Source organism: Canis lupus, chromosome 4, assembly GCF_048164855.1.
Source record: "Canis lupus baileyi chromosome 4, mCanLup2.hap1, whole genome shotgun sequence".
Classification (NCBI taxonomy): Eukaryota; Metazoa; Chordata; class Mammalia; order Carnivora; family Canidae; genus Canis; species Canis lupus.
In genome coordinates this window covers 39,955,272-39,968,120 of record NC_132841.1, presented here as the reverse complement: position 1 = coordinate 39,968,120, position 12,849 = coordinate 39,955,272, and the positions used below count along the sequence as shown (strand labels likewise).

At 41.0% G+C, this 12,849-nt stretch overlaps 1 protein-coding gene across 2 annotated transcripts in view; it reads left to right on the top strand.

The window, feature by feature from the left end:
• BNIP1 (BCL2 interacting protein 1) overlaps positions 1–12,147 on the top strand; it is a 49,821-nt gene extending 37,674 nt beyond the window's left edge. The window contains exon 6 of one of the 2 annotated variants that reach the window (XM_072824120.1): positions 9,335–12,147. In XM_072824120.1, the coding sequence (XP_072680221.1) occupies positions 9,335–9,453 (119 nt within the window). In that variant the 3' untranslated portion in view covers positions 9,454–12,147. Of the gene's footprint in view, positions 1–4,054; positions 4,369–9,334 lie in introns of those variants that run through there. The other variant, XM_072824121.1, reaches the window with a different exon arrangement.
• Positions 12,148–12,849: the final 702 nt, after the last annotated feature.

Genomic DNA, 12,849 nt, shown 5'->3' with positions numbered 1-12,849 from the left:
TAGGATGGCCAGAGAAGCCTCTCTGAGGAGCACTTCTTAAATAGGAGACCAGAAGGTTGAGAAGGGACCAGTCAGGCAATGGATATGTGGAAGGAGTTCCCGGCAGAGAGAATAGAATGGGCAAAGGTCCTGAGGCAAGAAGGGGCTCTGCTGGCTCAAGAGACAGACTGCAGATCTGTACACCTCATGCAAGAAAGGGATGGGCTAGGGTAAAGCTGGAGAAACAGACAGGGGCTAGAGTAGCAGGCACAAGAATTTGGCCCTAAGTTTAAAGAGAAGTCATTGAAGGCTTTGAATTAGGGGAGTGATGTGATTTGTGTCTTTGCAGGATTCCACTCACTAGAGGGAGGCAGAAGGGAACAGGGAGACTGGAGCCTGTGGCTAAAATCCCAGTGGCACCGGACAGTTACTTAGCCCATGGTAGTGTCAGTAGAAATGGAAAAAAGTGAGCAAGGGCGCCTGGTTGGCTCAGTTAAAAGTCTGCCTTCACCTCAGGTCATGATCCCTGGGTCCTGGGATCATGCTCCATGCTCAGCGGGGAGCCTGCTTTTCCCTCTGCCTCTGTTCTCCTCCTGCTTGTCTTCTATCTCTCTTTCTCTCAAATAAGGAAATAAAATCTTTTTTAAAAAAAGAAAAAAGTGGGGATGCCTGGGTGGCTCAGTGATTGAGCATCTGCCTTTGGCTTAGGTTGTGATCCTGGGGTCCTGGGATCAAGTCCCACATGGGGCTCCCCACAGGGAGCCTGCTTCTCCCTCTGCCTATGTCTCTGCTTCTGTGTGTCTCTCATGAATAAATAAATAAATAAAATCTTTAAAAATTAAAAAAAAGTGAACAGATGTGAGATACAGTTTAGAGGGTCACCCAACTGGACCTTCTTTTTTTGTTTTGTTTTTGTTTTTTTCCAACTGGACCTTCTGATGTGTGCCCCCAAATCTGTTCACGTCTCAGCTCCGCTCCTCCTCTCACCTCTGAAGCAACAGAGTGTGCCGGAAACAGCATGGGTTTCAGAGTGAGATAGGCCTAGGTTATACTTACTCCAGAATAGAGCCGGTCCTTCTACCTTTTTGAGACTTGGTTCTCTTACCTGTAAAATGGCAACAACATCCTCAACACAGAATTACCAGATGATCAGCAATTACACTCCTAGGTATATACCCAAAAGTATTGAAAGCAGAGGTTCAAACAAACACCTGTATAGTCATGTTCATGGCTGTATTATTCACAATAGCCGAAAGGTGGAAACAACCCAAGTGTCCATTGACAGATGAGTGGGAAAACAAAATGTCATGTAGACACTCAGTGGGATCCTATTCAGTCACAGAAAGGCATAACATTCTGACACCTGCTACAACATGGATGAACTTTGCAAACCTTATGCTAAGTGAAATAAACCAGACACAAAAAGACAAATGCTGTCTGATTTCACTTATTTAAGGTGTGTAGAGGGGGCAAATTCATAGAGAAAAGTAGAATAGAGGCTACCAGGGGCCAGGGTAAGTGTGAATAGAGAGTCATTGCTCAGTGGGTACAGAGTTCCTGTTTTTGATGATGAAAGGCTCTTAAAATGCATTGTGGTGATGGTTGTATGACATTGCAGGTATGCTTAGCACCATTGAATCATACACCTAAAAATGGTATACATATTCTTATGTATATTTTATCACACACACACACACACACACACACACACACACACACACACACACACACTAAACAAACCATGGAGTGCCTAGCTAGCTCAGTCAAAAGAGCATGCAACTCTCGATCTCGAGATCTTGAGGGTCTTGAGTTTGAGCCTCACGTTGGGTGTGGAGATTACTAAAACTAATTAATTAATTAATTAAGAAAAAGAAACAGCAACACCTACCTGGAGGGAGTTTGTGAAAAGTCAGAGAGGCCCCCAGCCCATCACCTGCTACAGCCCAGTGAGGGTGGGATGAATCAGGAGAGGCCTCCCCGTCCAGCACATGGAGACCGTGGGCGCCCAGTGCAGGTGAGGATGCCCTGTTGGGAGCTTTCATCAGAGCAGAGAGGAAACAATGGAGGCAGAACTCATGATAAAGATCACATTAGTTATCAAAACAGATGACGGGGTAATCAAAATGGGAATGGTGGCAAGAGCACACCAGTAGGGTAGAGAGTGAGAGAGGATTATCTTTGGTATCTGTCTTCTGGAAGAAACTTAATGGGGCTCAGGTCTGGATCTAAAAGGCAGAGTAGGGTTAGGCTTTGACCAGCTTGCCTGTAGCAGAGGGAAGGTGCTCCCCAGCATCAGGTCAAGGGATGCCTCTACGGGCTGCAAAGGTGAGTTGAAAACACTGAGATGCCATTTGCTGCCTGGGAGGTGGATGAGATGAAACTGGATACACATGCAGTAACACCTGGTGGAGGCCAGGAGTCTCCCCCATTCCTGGGGAAGCATCATTGAACTGGTGCCACACTCTCCAGGGCAACTTGGCATCACACAGGCCCAAGTCTTAAAACTGTGTCTAGCGGTTCTCCCTCAATATATCTATAAAGATGTTCATCACAGGGTTAGTTATGAGAGAAACAAAAGGACCCTACATATCTTTAAATTAGGAGGCTAGTTAAATTATGCTGTATCTGAACACCAAAATTATTTACTGCAGCCAATAAAAGCAGTATCTTTCTGTTGTGCAAAAATATTGAATATTATGGAAAGATGGTGATATGAACACATATTACACACCAGATACTGTTCTATGTGCCTTACTTTTTAGAAGATTTTATTTATTTATTTATTCATTCATGAAAGACACAGAGACACAGGCAGAGGGAGAAGCAGGATCCTTGGGGGGAGCCTGATGCAGGACTCGATCCCAGGACCCCAGGATCACGACCTGAGCCCAAGGCAGATGCTCAACCACTGAGCCACCCAGGTGCCCCTCTATATGCTTTATGTAAACAACCAATTTGATGCTCCCCACAGCTGAAGACATAGGCACTATTATTATCCTGTTGCACTCTTGAGGAAAATAAGGCACAGAGAAGTTAAGTAAGCTGCCCAAGGTGATATGGCTGTAAGTGGCAGAAACTGGGATTTGAAATCAGGAATGCTGGATCCAGACTCGCAAAAACATTCCTGGTGTACTGTTAGGGGAAGGGACATGCCTGTTTTGCTTTGTTTTTTTCTTAAAAAACAAAACAAAACAAAACAAAAAACCCTAAAGTTAAGACAGAAACATGCGTAGGACAATCATTGGAAGGGAAAAATGATGTGGTTTTTTTTTTTTTAAGATTTTATTTATTTATTCATAGAGACACAGAGAGAGGCAGAGACATAGGCAGAGGGAGAAGCAGGCTCCATGCAGGGAGTCCGATGTGGGACTCAATCCTGGGTCTCCAGGATCACACCCCAGGCTGCAGGCGGCGCCAAACCGCTGAGCCACCAGGGCTGCCCGGGGAAAAATGATGTTGCCTGGTTCTCTCTGGGTGGCATCATGGGTCATTTTTATCTCTCTAGCATCTTCTAAATTTACTGCGATAAAAATGTTTTAATTTTATAGTGAACATTTTTAAAAACAGCGATTTTGCTTTTTAGAGCAGTTTTAGTTTCACAGCAAAATTGAGTAGAAGGTACAGAAAGTTCCCAAATATCCCCTGTCCCTACACACATGTATAGCCTCTCCTACTATCAAGATATGGCACCAGAGTGGGACATTTGTTACAACTGATGAACTGACACTGACATATCACGATCACTCAAAGACCATAGTTTATATTAGGGTTCAATCTTGATGTACATTCTATGGGATTGGACAAATGTATGATGACATGTCTCCAGCATTATAGTATCATACAGAAGAGTTTCACTGCCCTAAAAATCCTCTGTGCTCCACCAAATCATCCCTCCCTTTCCTAAACCCCTGGCAACCACTGATCTTTAATGTCTCCCTAGTTTTACCTTTTCCAGAATGTCATAGAGTTGGAATCATATAGTGTGTAGCCTTTTCTGATTGACTTCTTTTGCTTAGTAATATGCATTTAAGGTCCTCCATGTCTTTTTATGGCTTGTTGGCTTATTTCTTTTTAGGGATGAATCATATTCCATTGTCTGGGGAGATTACAGTTTATTTATCCATTCACCTACTGAAGGACATCTTGGTTGCTTTCAAGTTTTAGCAATTAGGAATAAAGCTGCTGGGATGCCTGGGTGGCTCAGCGGTTGGGCACCCGCTCGAGGCTCAGGTCGTGATCCCGGATCCTGATTGAGTCCCGCATCGGGTTCCCTGTGAGGAGCCTGCTTCTCCCTCTGTCTGTGTCTCTGCCTGTCTCTCTGTCTGTGTCTCTCATGAATAAATAAACAAAATCTAAAAAAAAAAAAAAAAGAATAAAGCTGCTATAAATATCTGTGTGCCTGTTTTTATGTGGACATAAATGTTCCAGTTCTTTGGGTAAATACCAAAGCCACGGATAGTATAATGAGTATGCTTGGTTTTGTAAGAAACTGCCACACTATTCCAAAGTCGCTGCACCATTTTGCATTCCTGCCAGCAATGAATGAGTTCTTTTTGCTCCACATCCTCACCAACATTCGGTATTGTCAGTGTTTTGGATGTTGGCACTTTCATTTTATTAAGAAAGAATAACGTCCTTGCCAGGCACTCCTTGGCCACCCCAGTGGCCCTTTGAGGATTCCATGCTCCACTTGGTGATAGGCGCTGGTTGACGGGGCTGACTGGCTCGTGCTACCCCCTTCTCTGTGAACAGCTGTAGTACCCAGGGTGGTCCCTGAATTGCCCCTGGTCCAGTTATTGATCCAGGGAGAGAAATCAGACCTACCTAGGCCTGTCAGCTGCTCTCCCAGGTACTCACCAGAGCTCAGATGGAGCTTTTGCAGGCTGCGGTCACTGGGGCTAAGTGGCTTTTTAATAATGCCCTCTATAGAGCAGGGCTGTGCTATGGACTATTCCTCCAGGCAGGCTTTCAGTTTGCACTGGTTCTGCATCTCCTAGACCTTGCTGTTTGGATCCTCCTTCATAGATTTGATGAGCTGCTCTAAGATCTGTTCAGTGAAGTCCTCCCTTGGGTTTATTTAGCCAGAGCTGGTTTCTGTCATCTGCTACCATAGAACCTTAAGCCAATACCATTTCATTTCTTGTAACTGCAGCTAAATGATAAAAGATATTACAGAAATTAAAAACCCTTCAAATGCAGCTGTAATTATGAAACATGCCTTCTGTGGTTGTAACTTGAAAAACCATATTAAAACACACGATCAAGAAACATTTTGTGTTAATATAGCAGTTGCCAGAATAAAAAAGAAAAGATCTTGGGGCACCTGGATGGCTCAGTTGGTTAAGCATCTGACTCGTGATCTCAGGGTTGTGAGCTGGAGTCCAGTTTCCAGCTCTGTGTTTGGCGGGAGTCTGCCTGAGATTCTCTCCCTTTCCTTCTGCCCCTTGCCCCGCTCACGTGCACTCTCTCTCTCTCTTTTCAAATAAATCTTTTAAAGAAAAGAAAAGATCTTGAGGCATGGTGGCAAATGTCATCATTAAAAATCTCTGATAGATATAATCATACAAAATGGCATATTAATAAAGTTATTCACTGTAGCATCATTTGCAAGACCAAAAAGCTGGAAACAATCTAAGTATCCATCAATAAGTAACTAAATAAATGGTACATCCATGCAATGAGACAATATGTAGTTATAATACTAAGAATAAGGTCTTTATTGATTGGGGCAATCTCCAAAAATTATTCAGTAAAAAACGCAAGGTGCAGAACAGCGAGTCCAAAATCTGCCATGTATGTAAAGAGGGAAAAACAAAAAACAAAAAAAGAATCCCATGTATTTGCTTGTTTTTACATCAGGTCTCTCTGCAAAGATGTAGTTTGTTACCATCTATCCTTTCATGATTTGTGAAATTTTTCTAAATATTTAAAAAATGAGTCGCTATAACAGACATAATGAGGCATAAATAACTTATGTGCAGTTTTACTTGTCATAGTAAAGCACTACCCATGTAACTGCCACCCAGGTCAAGAAATATAACATTGTTGGAAAACTCTCCAATTGTCCAAAACTCCACCCTTTTTCTGGGGCTTCACACTCCTTAAATCCATTTCACTGCTCCTGATGGAAAAGTTACAGTTGTCTGGTATGTGATTCTATCCCCTCCTTTGTCATAACCCCACACCTTACATTCAGTGTTTGCTTGTATTTGCCCACATATTTACATCTTTCTTTGGTTTTCCTTGTCTTGTATCTCAAACTCCATATGAGCTTATTGCAATAATTAAATGAATTAAAAAGTATTTTTAAAAATTATCACTCTTAATTTCTAATATGATAAATATCAATAAATATAACCAACCCAAACTAAAGTTCTTTGGGGTCTTCAATAATTTTTAAGAAGTGTAAAGTGTTGGGACGCCTGGGTGGCTCAGAGGTTGGGCACATCTGCCTTCGGCTCAGGGCGTGATCCTGGGATCTGGGATCGAGTCCCACATCAGGCTCCCTGCATGGAGCCTGCTTCTCCCTCTGCCTATGTCCTGCCTTCCTCTTTCATATTTACTTATGAATAAATAAAATCTTAAAAAAAAGAAGTGTAAAGTGTTCCTGGGACCAAAATGAGAACTGCTGGTATAGTGAATTTTTACTATTTCTCAAGTCATTCCTTGATTTTCTCTCTCTGTGATGAATTGGGCATACCCTGCCAGGCCTTCATCTACCTGTTTTCTTGGGTGGAAATGGAACAACACTGCAATACTTTCCTCAGCTTTCAGAAAGCTGGCAACTTTTCTTTTTTTTTTTAACTTTTGGGACTTTTTTTATTTAATTGAGAGAGAGAGAGCAAGAGCAAGGGGAACGGCAAAGGAAGAGGGAGAAGCAGACTCCCCACTGAGCAGGGAGCCTGACATGGGGCTTGATCCCATGACCCTGAGATCATGACCTGAGCTGAAGGCAGCAGACGCTTCTGATGGAGCTACCAGGTGCCCCATTTTAACTATTTTTAAATGTATAGTTTAGTGTCTTCAAGTATGTTCACATTGCTGTGCAACCATCACTATTATCCATCTCCAGAACTTTTCATATTCCCAAAGTAAAACTCTGTTCCATTAAACACGAACTCCCCATTCCTCCCCCCCTGCCCCGCCCTTGGCCACCACCACTCTATTTTCTATCTCTATAAATCTGATGACTCTAGGTCCTCATATGCATGGAACCATACAATATCTGTCCTTTTGTGTCCAGCTTATTTCACTTAGCATAATGTTTTCAAGGTTCGTTCACATTGTAGCATGCACCAATACTCCCTTCCTTTTTAATGCTTAATAATATTTCATTGTATGTATAGATCATTTTGTTCATTCCTTTATCAATAGACACTGAGGTTGCTTCTCTTAGCTACTGTGAATAATGCTGCTATGAACACTGGTGTACAACTGTTTGAGTCTTTGCTTTTACTTCTTTTGGGTGTATATCCTGATGTAGAATTATACATCAAATGGATATTCCTGTTTCAGGTTTTGAAGAATTGTCCTACTGTTTTCCATACGTGCTGTGCCATTTTACATTGCCATATTTCTCCACACCCTTACCAACACTTGTTATTTTCTGTTCTTTTCATAGTAGGCATTTTAATGGGTGTGAAATCGTGTCTCATTGTGATTTTGATTTGCATTTCCCTAATGACTGATGAAATTGAGCATCTTTTCTTACGGTTTTTGGCCATTTGTATGCCTTCTTTGGAGGAATGTCTATTCAAGTCCTTTGAGCATTCTAAAATTGAAATCCTACATCTTTTGTGTTATTTATTGTTTCTTTTTATGATTGAATAGCTTTAAAAAGTTGCCCAGTGCTGACGGACTGCTTCTGAAAGCTGCTTGGGACAAAGACCTTGACAGGATGGCTGTGATTCTCCTGGTACACTACACATTTACAAGAGTTTCTCTAGAGTATGTACCTAGATGTGGAAATGCTGTTTAAATCAGGCCTACTTTTTTTTTTTTAAGATTTTATTTTTAATTAGTTTCTACACCCAGTGTGGGGCTTGAACACAGAGCCCTGAGATCAAGAATCACATGTTCTACCAACAAAGGCAACCAGATGCCTCAAATGAGGCCTACTTTTTCAAGTGGTTTGTTCATTAGTCATTATTTTTATTTTCTGAGGACTTATGATTTCTTATGAAAGTGATTGGGATAATGAATACTTAATGAAGAGGGCCCTGGTACAGTGTCGTGGGATTTTTTTGATTGTTTGAACTAGTCTTCTGAAACACAGATACCGCTCACTTCCTCTTCCCAAGGCTGAGCATCTATCTCCTGACTCCAGGAGAATTAAGGCTGAAGTCCTTGGAAGTAGGACTCACACCCCCAAATCTTCCTCAGGTTTCAGCACAGACCATGAGCAGTGCTGCTGGAATACTGGGATCAGCCTGATTTCCCGGGCCTCATCTTGGAAATGGGGCTGAATCCGAATCCCTATAAGGAGAGGGATCTGGGCAGCTCAGCATGATGGTCAAGTTGAGGAAACTGAGAATGAATGTAAAAGTACTTAGTGGTCAATATGTAGTCCAGTTATACCAGAAGCTGTTCCAGACACTGAGAATTCCAACTTCCCTACCCTCATGGAACTTCTGCTGTAACAATGGAGACAGTGAGCCAAAGCACCGTCATTTCTGGGAGGGATGGTGCTGTGGTTTTTCTGTCTGGTCTTGATCTTTCACAGTTTCCAGTCCTTTTGGTGAAAGGGCCTCCACATACTGGTGTCTATTTACATTTTTCAACTTTGATTTTGTTTCTGATGCTCACTGCAGTAGACTTGGAATATAGAAAAATCAGAGTCTATATCTTACATTGGATATAAATTTGAGTCACATGCTTTTGGAGTAGTACCAAAAATAATCATTTCCCTTAAGTGCAAGACTTGATACATGAATTGTACTTTCCATTTAATCCTATTGCAAACCGGATTTGAATTATTTGAGGTCCTCAGGAAGCCTTCCTGGTATAAAATTTAAGGTTACCCCTGGCCAGGCACATAGTGGTGTGTTCCCTTCCCTCCCCACTTCCCCCCACCGCACACCCCCATCTGTTGTAATGGAGTGGGGAGGGTTTCAGCCTATAAGCTGAGTGACTTGCTTGATTCACTTCATCTCTGTCTCCTCAGTTGAAATAGTACCTGGATCCATTTCACAGAATTGTCTGGAGGCATGAATGGGCATACAATTCTAAGGGGCTAAGTGAACAGCAGACTAAATAACATTCAACAACTGGAAAACAATGATCACTAGATAATATAAAATAATATATGTAACAGTATACCATGTAAAGTAATAAGTATATGTTGTTTTTTTTACAGACTCAAGATCCTCCTGGAAGCACAGTTTTCATCTTGCTTTCTTTCTCTTGGAAGTATATCTTGGGTGGAGCCTCCTTATTCTAAGGCTAAGTCCTGAAGTTCAAGAACACCATGATTGATTTTGGGGGTGCACTTTAAAATTGTCAAATATATTATGTTATTTACATACACACACAAAAGATATTATAATTTGCAAAATTTAGTTTACCATTTAAGATTTATGTTTTCCTGTAAGCCATATCTCAACTGAAAAGTTAAATAATAGTAAAATAAAAATAAAGAGCATATATATGTATAGATTAAAGAATAATAAAATCACCCAGACCAAGAATACTTCACAAGCCCCCACTGAAAGCTCCCACCATTTGCATTCCTCTTTCTCTCCCCCAGAGGCAACCACTATCTGAATTTTGAGTTAGTCATTCACTTGCTTTTCTTTCTTTTTTAGATTTATTTATTTATTTGAGAGAGAGAGAGAGAGAGAGAAAGAGAGAGCGCCCCATGTATGCATGCAAGCAGGCAGCAGAAGCGGAGGGAGAGAATCTTCAAGCAGACTCCCTGCTGAGGGCAGAACCTGATGCAGCAGGCTTGACCCTGCTGGAACAGGCTCTATCCCCCAATCCATGAGATCACAACTTGAGCTGGAACTAAGAGTCAGAGGCTCAGCCAACTGAGTTTTGTAGATGCCTCACACTTGCTTTCCTTTATAGTTTTGACATCTAGGTATATATCCTAACTAATACATCATTTGTTTCACCCATTTTCACCATTATGTAAATGGATCTCATTATCTCTATTCTTCAGTGACTTCCTTCTTTTGCTCACCTTTGAGCATTGATTCATCTTTGAGATTGATTCATGTTGATAAGTATGATATTTTCACACTTTCATTTTCACTGTTGTATAATATTCCCTTGTGCCAATCTCCTACATTTTATTTGTCTATCCAACTGTTGATAAGTATTTGGGTTGTTTCTAGTCCATATTATTACACACAAGGCTATTTTGAACTTCTTTGCATAATTATGTATGTCTCCAGGTGCACATATATAAGACTATCCCTGGGATATGTGCCTAGAAATAGAATTACTGGATCTAGGGTGGGCTCATAGTCAACTTTACTAAGTTGTGCCAAACTCTCTCCTAATGGCTTTCTAGAGGAAGTCACACCTCTTGCACGGGAATAATTCTCGTTGATGCTTACTCTCCCAATTTCTGGTACTTGTGGCTAATTTTTGCCAGTCTGGTGGGTGAATTATAGTTATTCATCACGACTTTTTGTTTTTCTAATTAATGAATAGATCAATCGTATTTATATATTTTGAGGCCATTTGTACTACCTCCTCCATGAAATTCTTGTTCATTTCTCTTGTCTACTCTTCCCTTTTGGATAATTTGTCTTCATTCATTCATTTATCACATTTTATTAATCATCTACAAGTGCCACTCTTCTACATGTTTGGGATACATCACTGAACAAAACAGTACATTAAAAGGTGATAAGGAGGGACGCCTGGGTGGCGGCTCAGTTGGTTAGGCATCTACCTTCAGGTCAGATTGTGATCCCAGGATCTTGTGATCAGGCCCCATGTCAGGCTCACTGCTCAGTGGGAAGCCTGCTTCTTCCTCTCCGTCTGCCTGTCACTCTCCCTGCTCGTGTGCGCACATGTGCACTCTCTCTCCGTCAAATAACTAAAATAAATAAATAAATAAATAAATAAATATTTTAAATAATATAATAAATATTATATATAATATATTTGTTATAAATAAATAGTGACAAGGGTTAAAAGGAAAAATAGGGACTGCCACAATTATGTGTATGGGGGTACAATTTTAGATAGAGTATACAGATATATATCATATACATGATACAGACATTTGAGTAAAGACTTAAAAGAGGTGAGGCATTAGCCAGGAAAATATCTGGGAGAATGTCATTCCACACAAAGAGAACAGCCAATGTAAGGACTCTGAGGCCAGAGCATGTGCCAGCTTTTTGTGTGTAACAAAAAGCAAGGAAGCCAGAGAGGCCTGGAGTACAGTATTGCGGAGGAATTTTAGGATTTCGTTATATATTCTGCATACTCATGTTTTGTTGGCTACATGCTTGCAAATATCTAATGTAGACAATCTTTTCCTTTGAGTTTATGGGGTTTTTTTGGTGTTATATTTAAGTAACCTTTTCCTACTATAAGGTATAAAATATTTTCCTACATTGTCTTCTAAATGTTATATAGGTTTGCTTTTCACATTAACCCTGATTTAATTTTTGTAAATGGTCTAAGGTAGGACTCTAATTTCATTTGTTTTTTTTTTTTTGTCTAATGAAACACTATCTTATAGAAAAGTCTACCCTTTTCTCGCTGATCTTCAAAAATAACTGTGTTATGGATCATCTATGTACAGATCTGATTCTAGGGGGTCTGTTCTGTCTCATTAGTTTATTTGTCTGCCCTCGTGCCAATACCACACTGGGTTAACTACCATAGCTTTAAAAGCCCTGTTGCAGGGAAAGAACCTCCCTATCTTGTTTTCCTTATTGAAGAGTATCTTGGCTTTTCTTTACAGTTCCATGTGAGTTTTCAAGTCAGTTTGTCAAGCTATACTGTACACATACACAGCACTAGCATTTTGATTGGGATTACATTGAATCTATATAATACTTAGGGACCTTTTAAACTGTCATTTCTCTATTTACATGTTTTAAGCTTCAAATCTTTCCAAATGGCTCTTGAGATACTTAGCTAGGTGGCTAAGAAATCTGGATCATGGAAATAAATCAACCACCAGTGAGGACACTGAGCATCACAGTTTGCCTGGTGTTGGAGAAAAGAGGGAACTATTCTTTTTTATTTGTAAGAAGAGAGCTAAACTAAGGTCATCAGCAAGATAGGCTTACCTATTTATGCACAAGGATTTATGAAGGGCCACAGAGGAACAATAATAAGTGATAACTGTCGCATTCATTGACTATCCTAATTCCTTTCCACATAGAAGTTTTTAAAAAAGACCTCCCCTAGGGGCAGCCCCAGTGGCTCAGTGGTTTAGCGCCGCCTTCAGTCCAGGGCCTGATCTTGGAGACCGGGGATCTAGCCTTATGTAGGGCTCCCTGTGTGGAGCCTGCTTCTCCCTCTGCCTGTGTCTCTGCCTCTCTCTCTCTCTCTCTCTCTCTGCTTCTCCCTCTGCCTGTGTCTCTGCCTCTCTCTCTCTCTCTCTCTCTGTGTGTGTGTGTCTCTCACGAATAAATAAAATCTTAAAAAAAAAAAAGACCTCCCCTAAAAAGTTGAGGACAGAGGAAACCAGTTTGGGGTGGGGTAGAGCTATTGCCTGTCAATGCTGCAATTGAGATTTCTGTAAGCTGGAGTTTGGATGAGGTGGAAATAGTTGAGAGTATACTGAAAAGAAAAGGGTTTGGTGTTAGAACTCGGCTACTTCCTCACTATTGGAACAGGGCAACTCATAAAACCCTTTAAAGTTCTCACTTTCTTCATCTGTAAAATCGAGCCCATGAT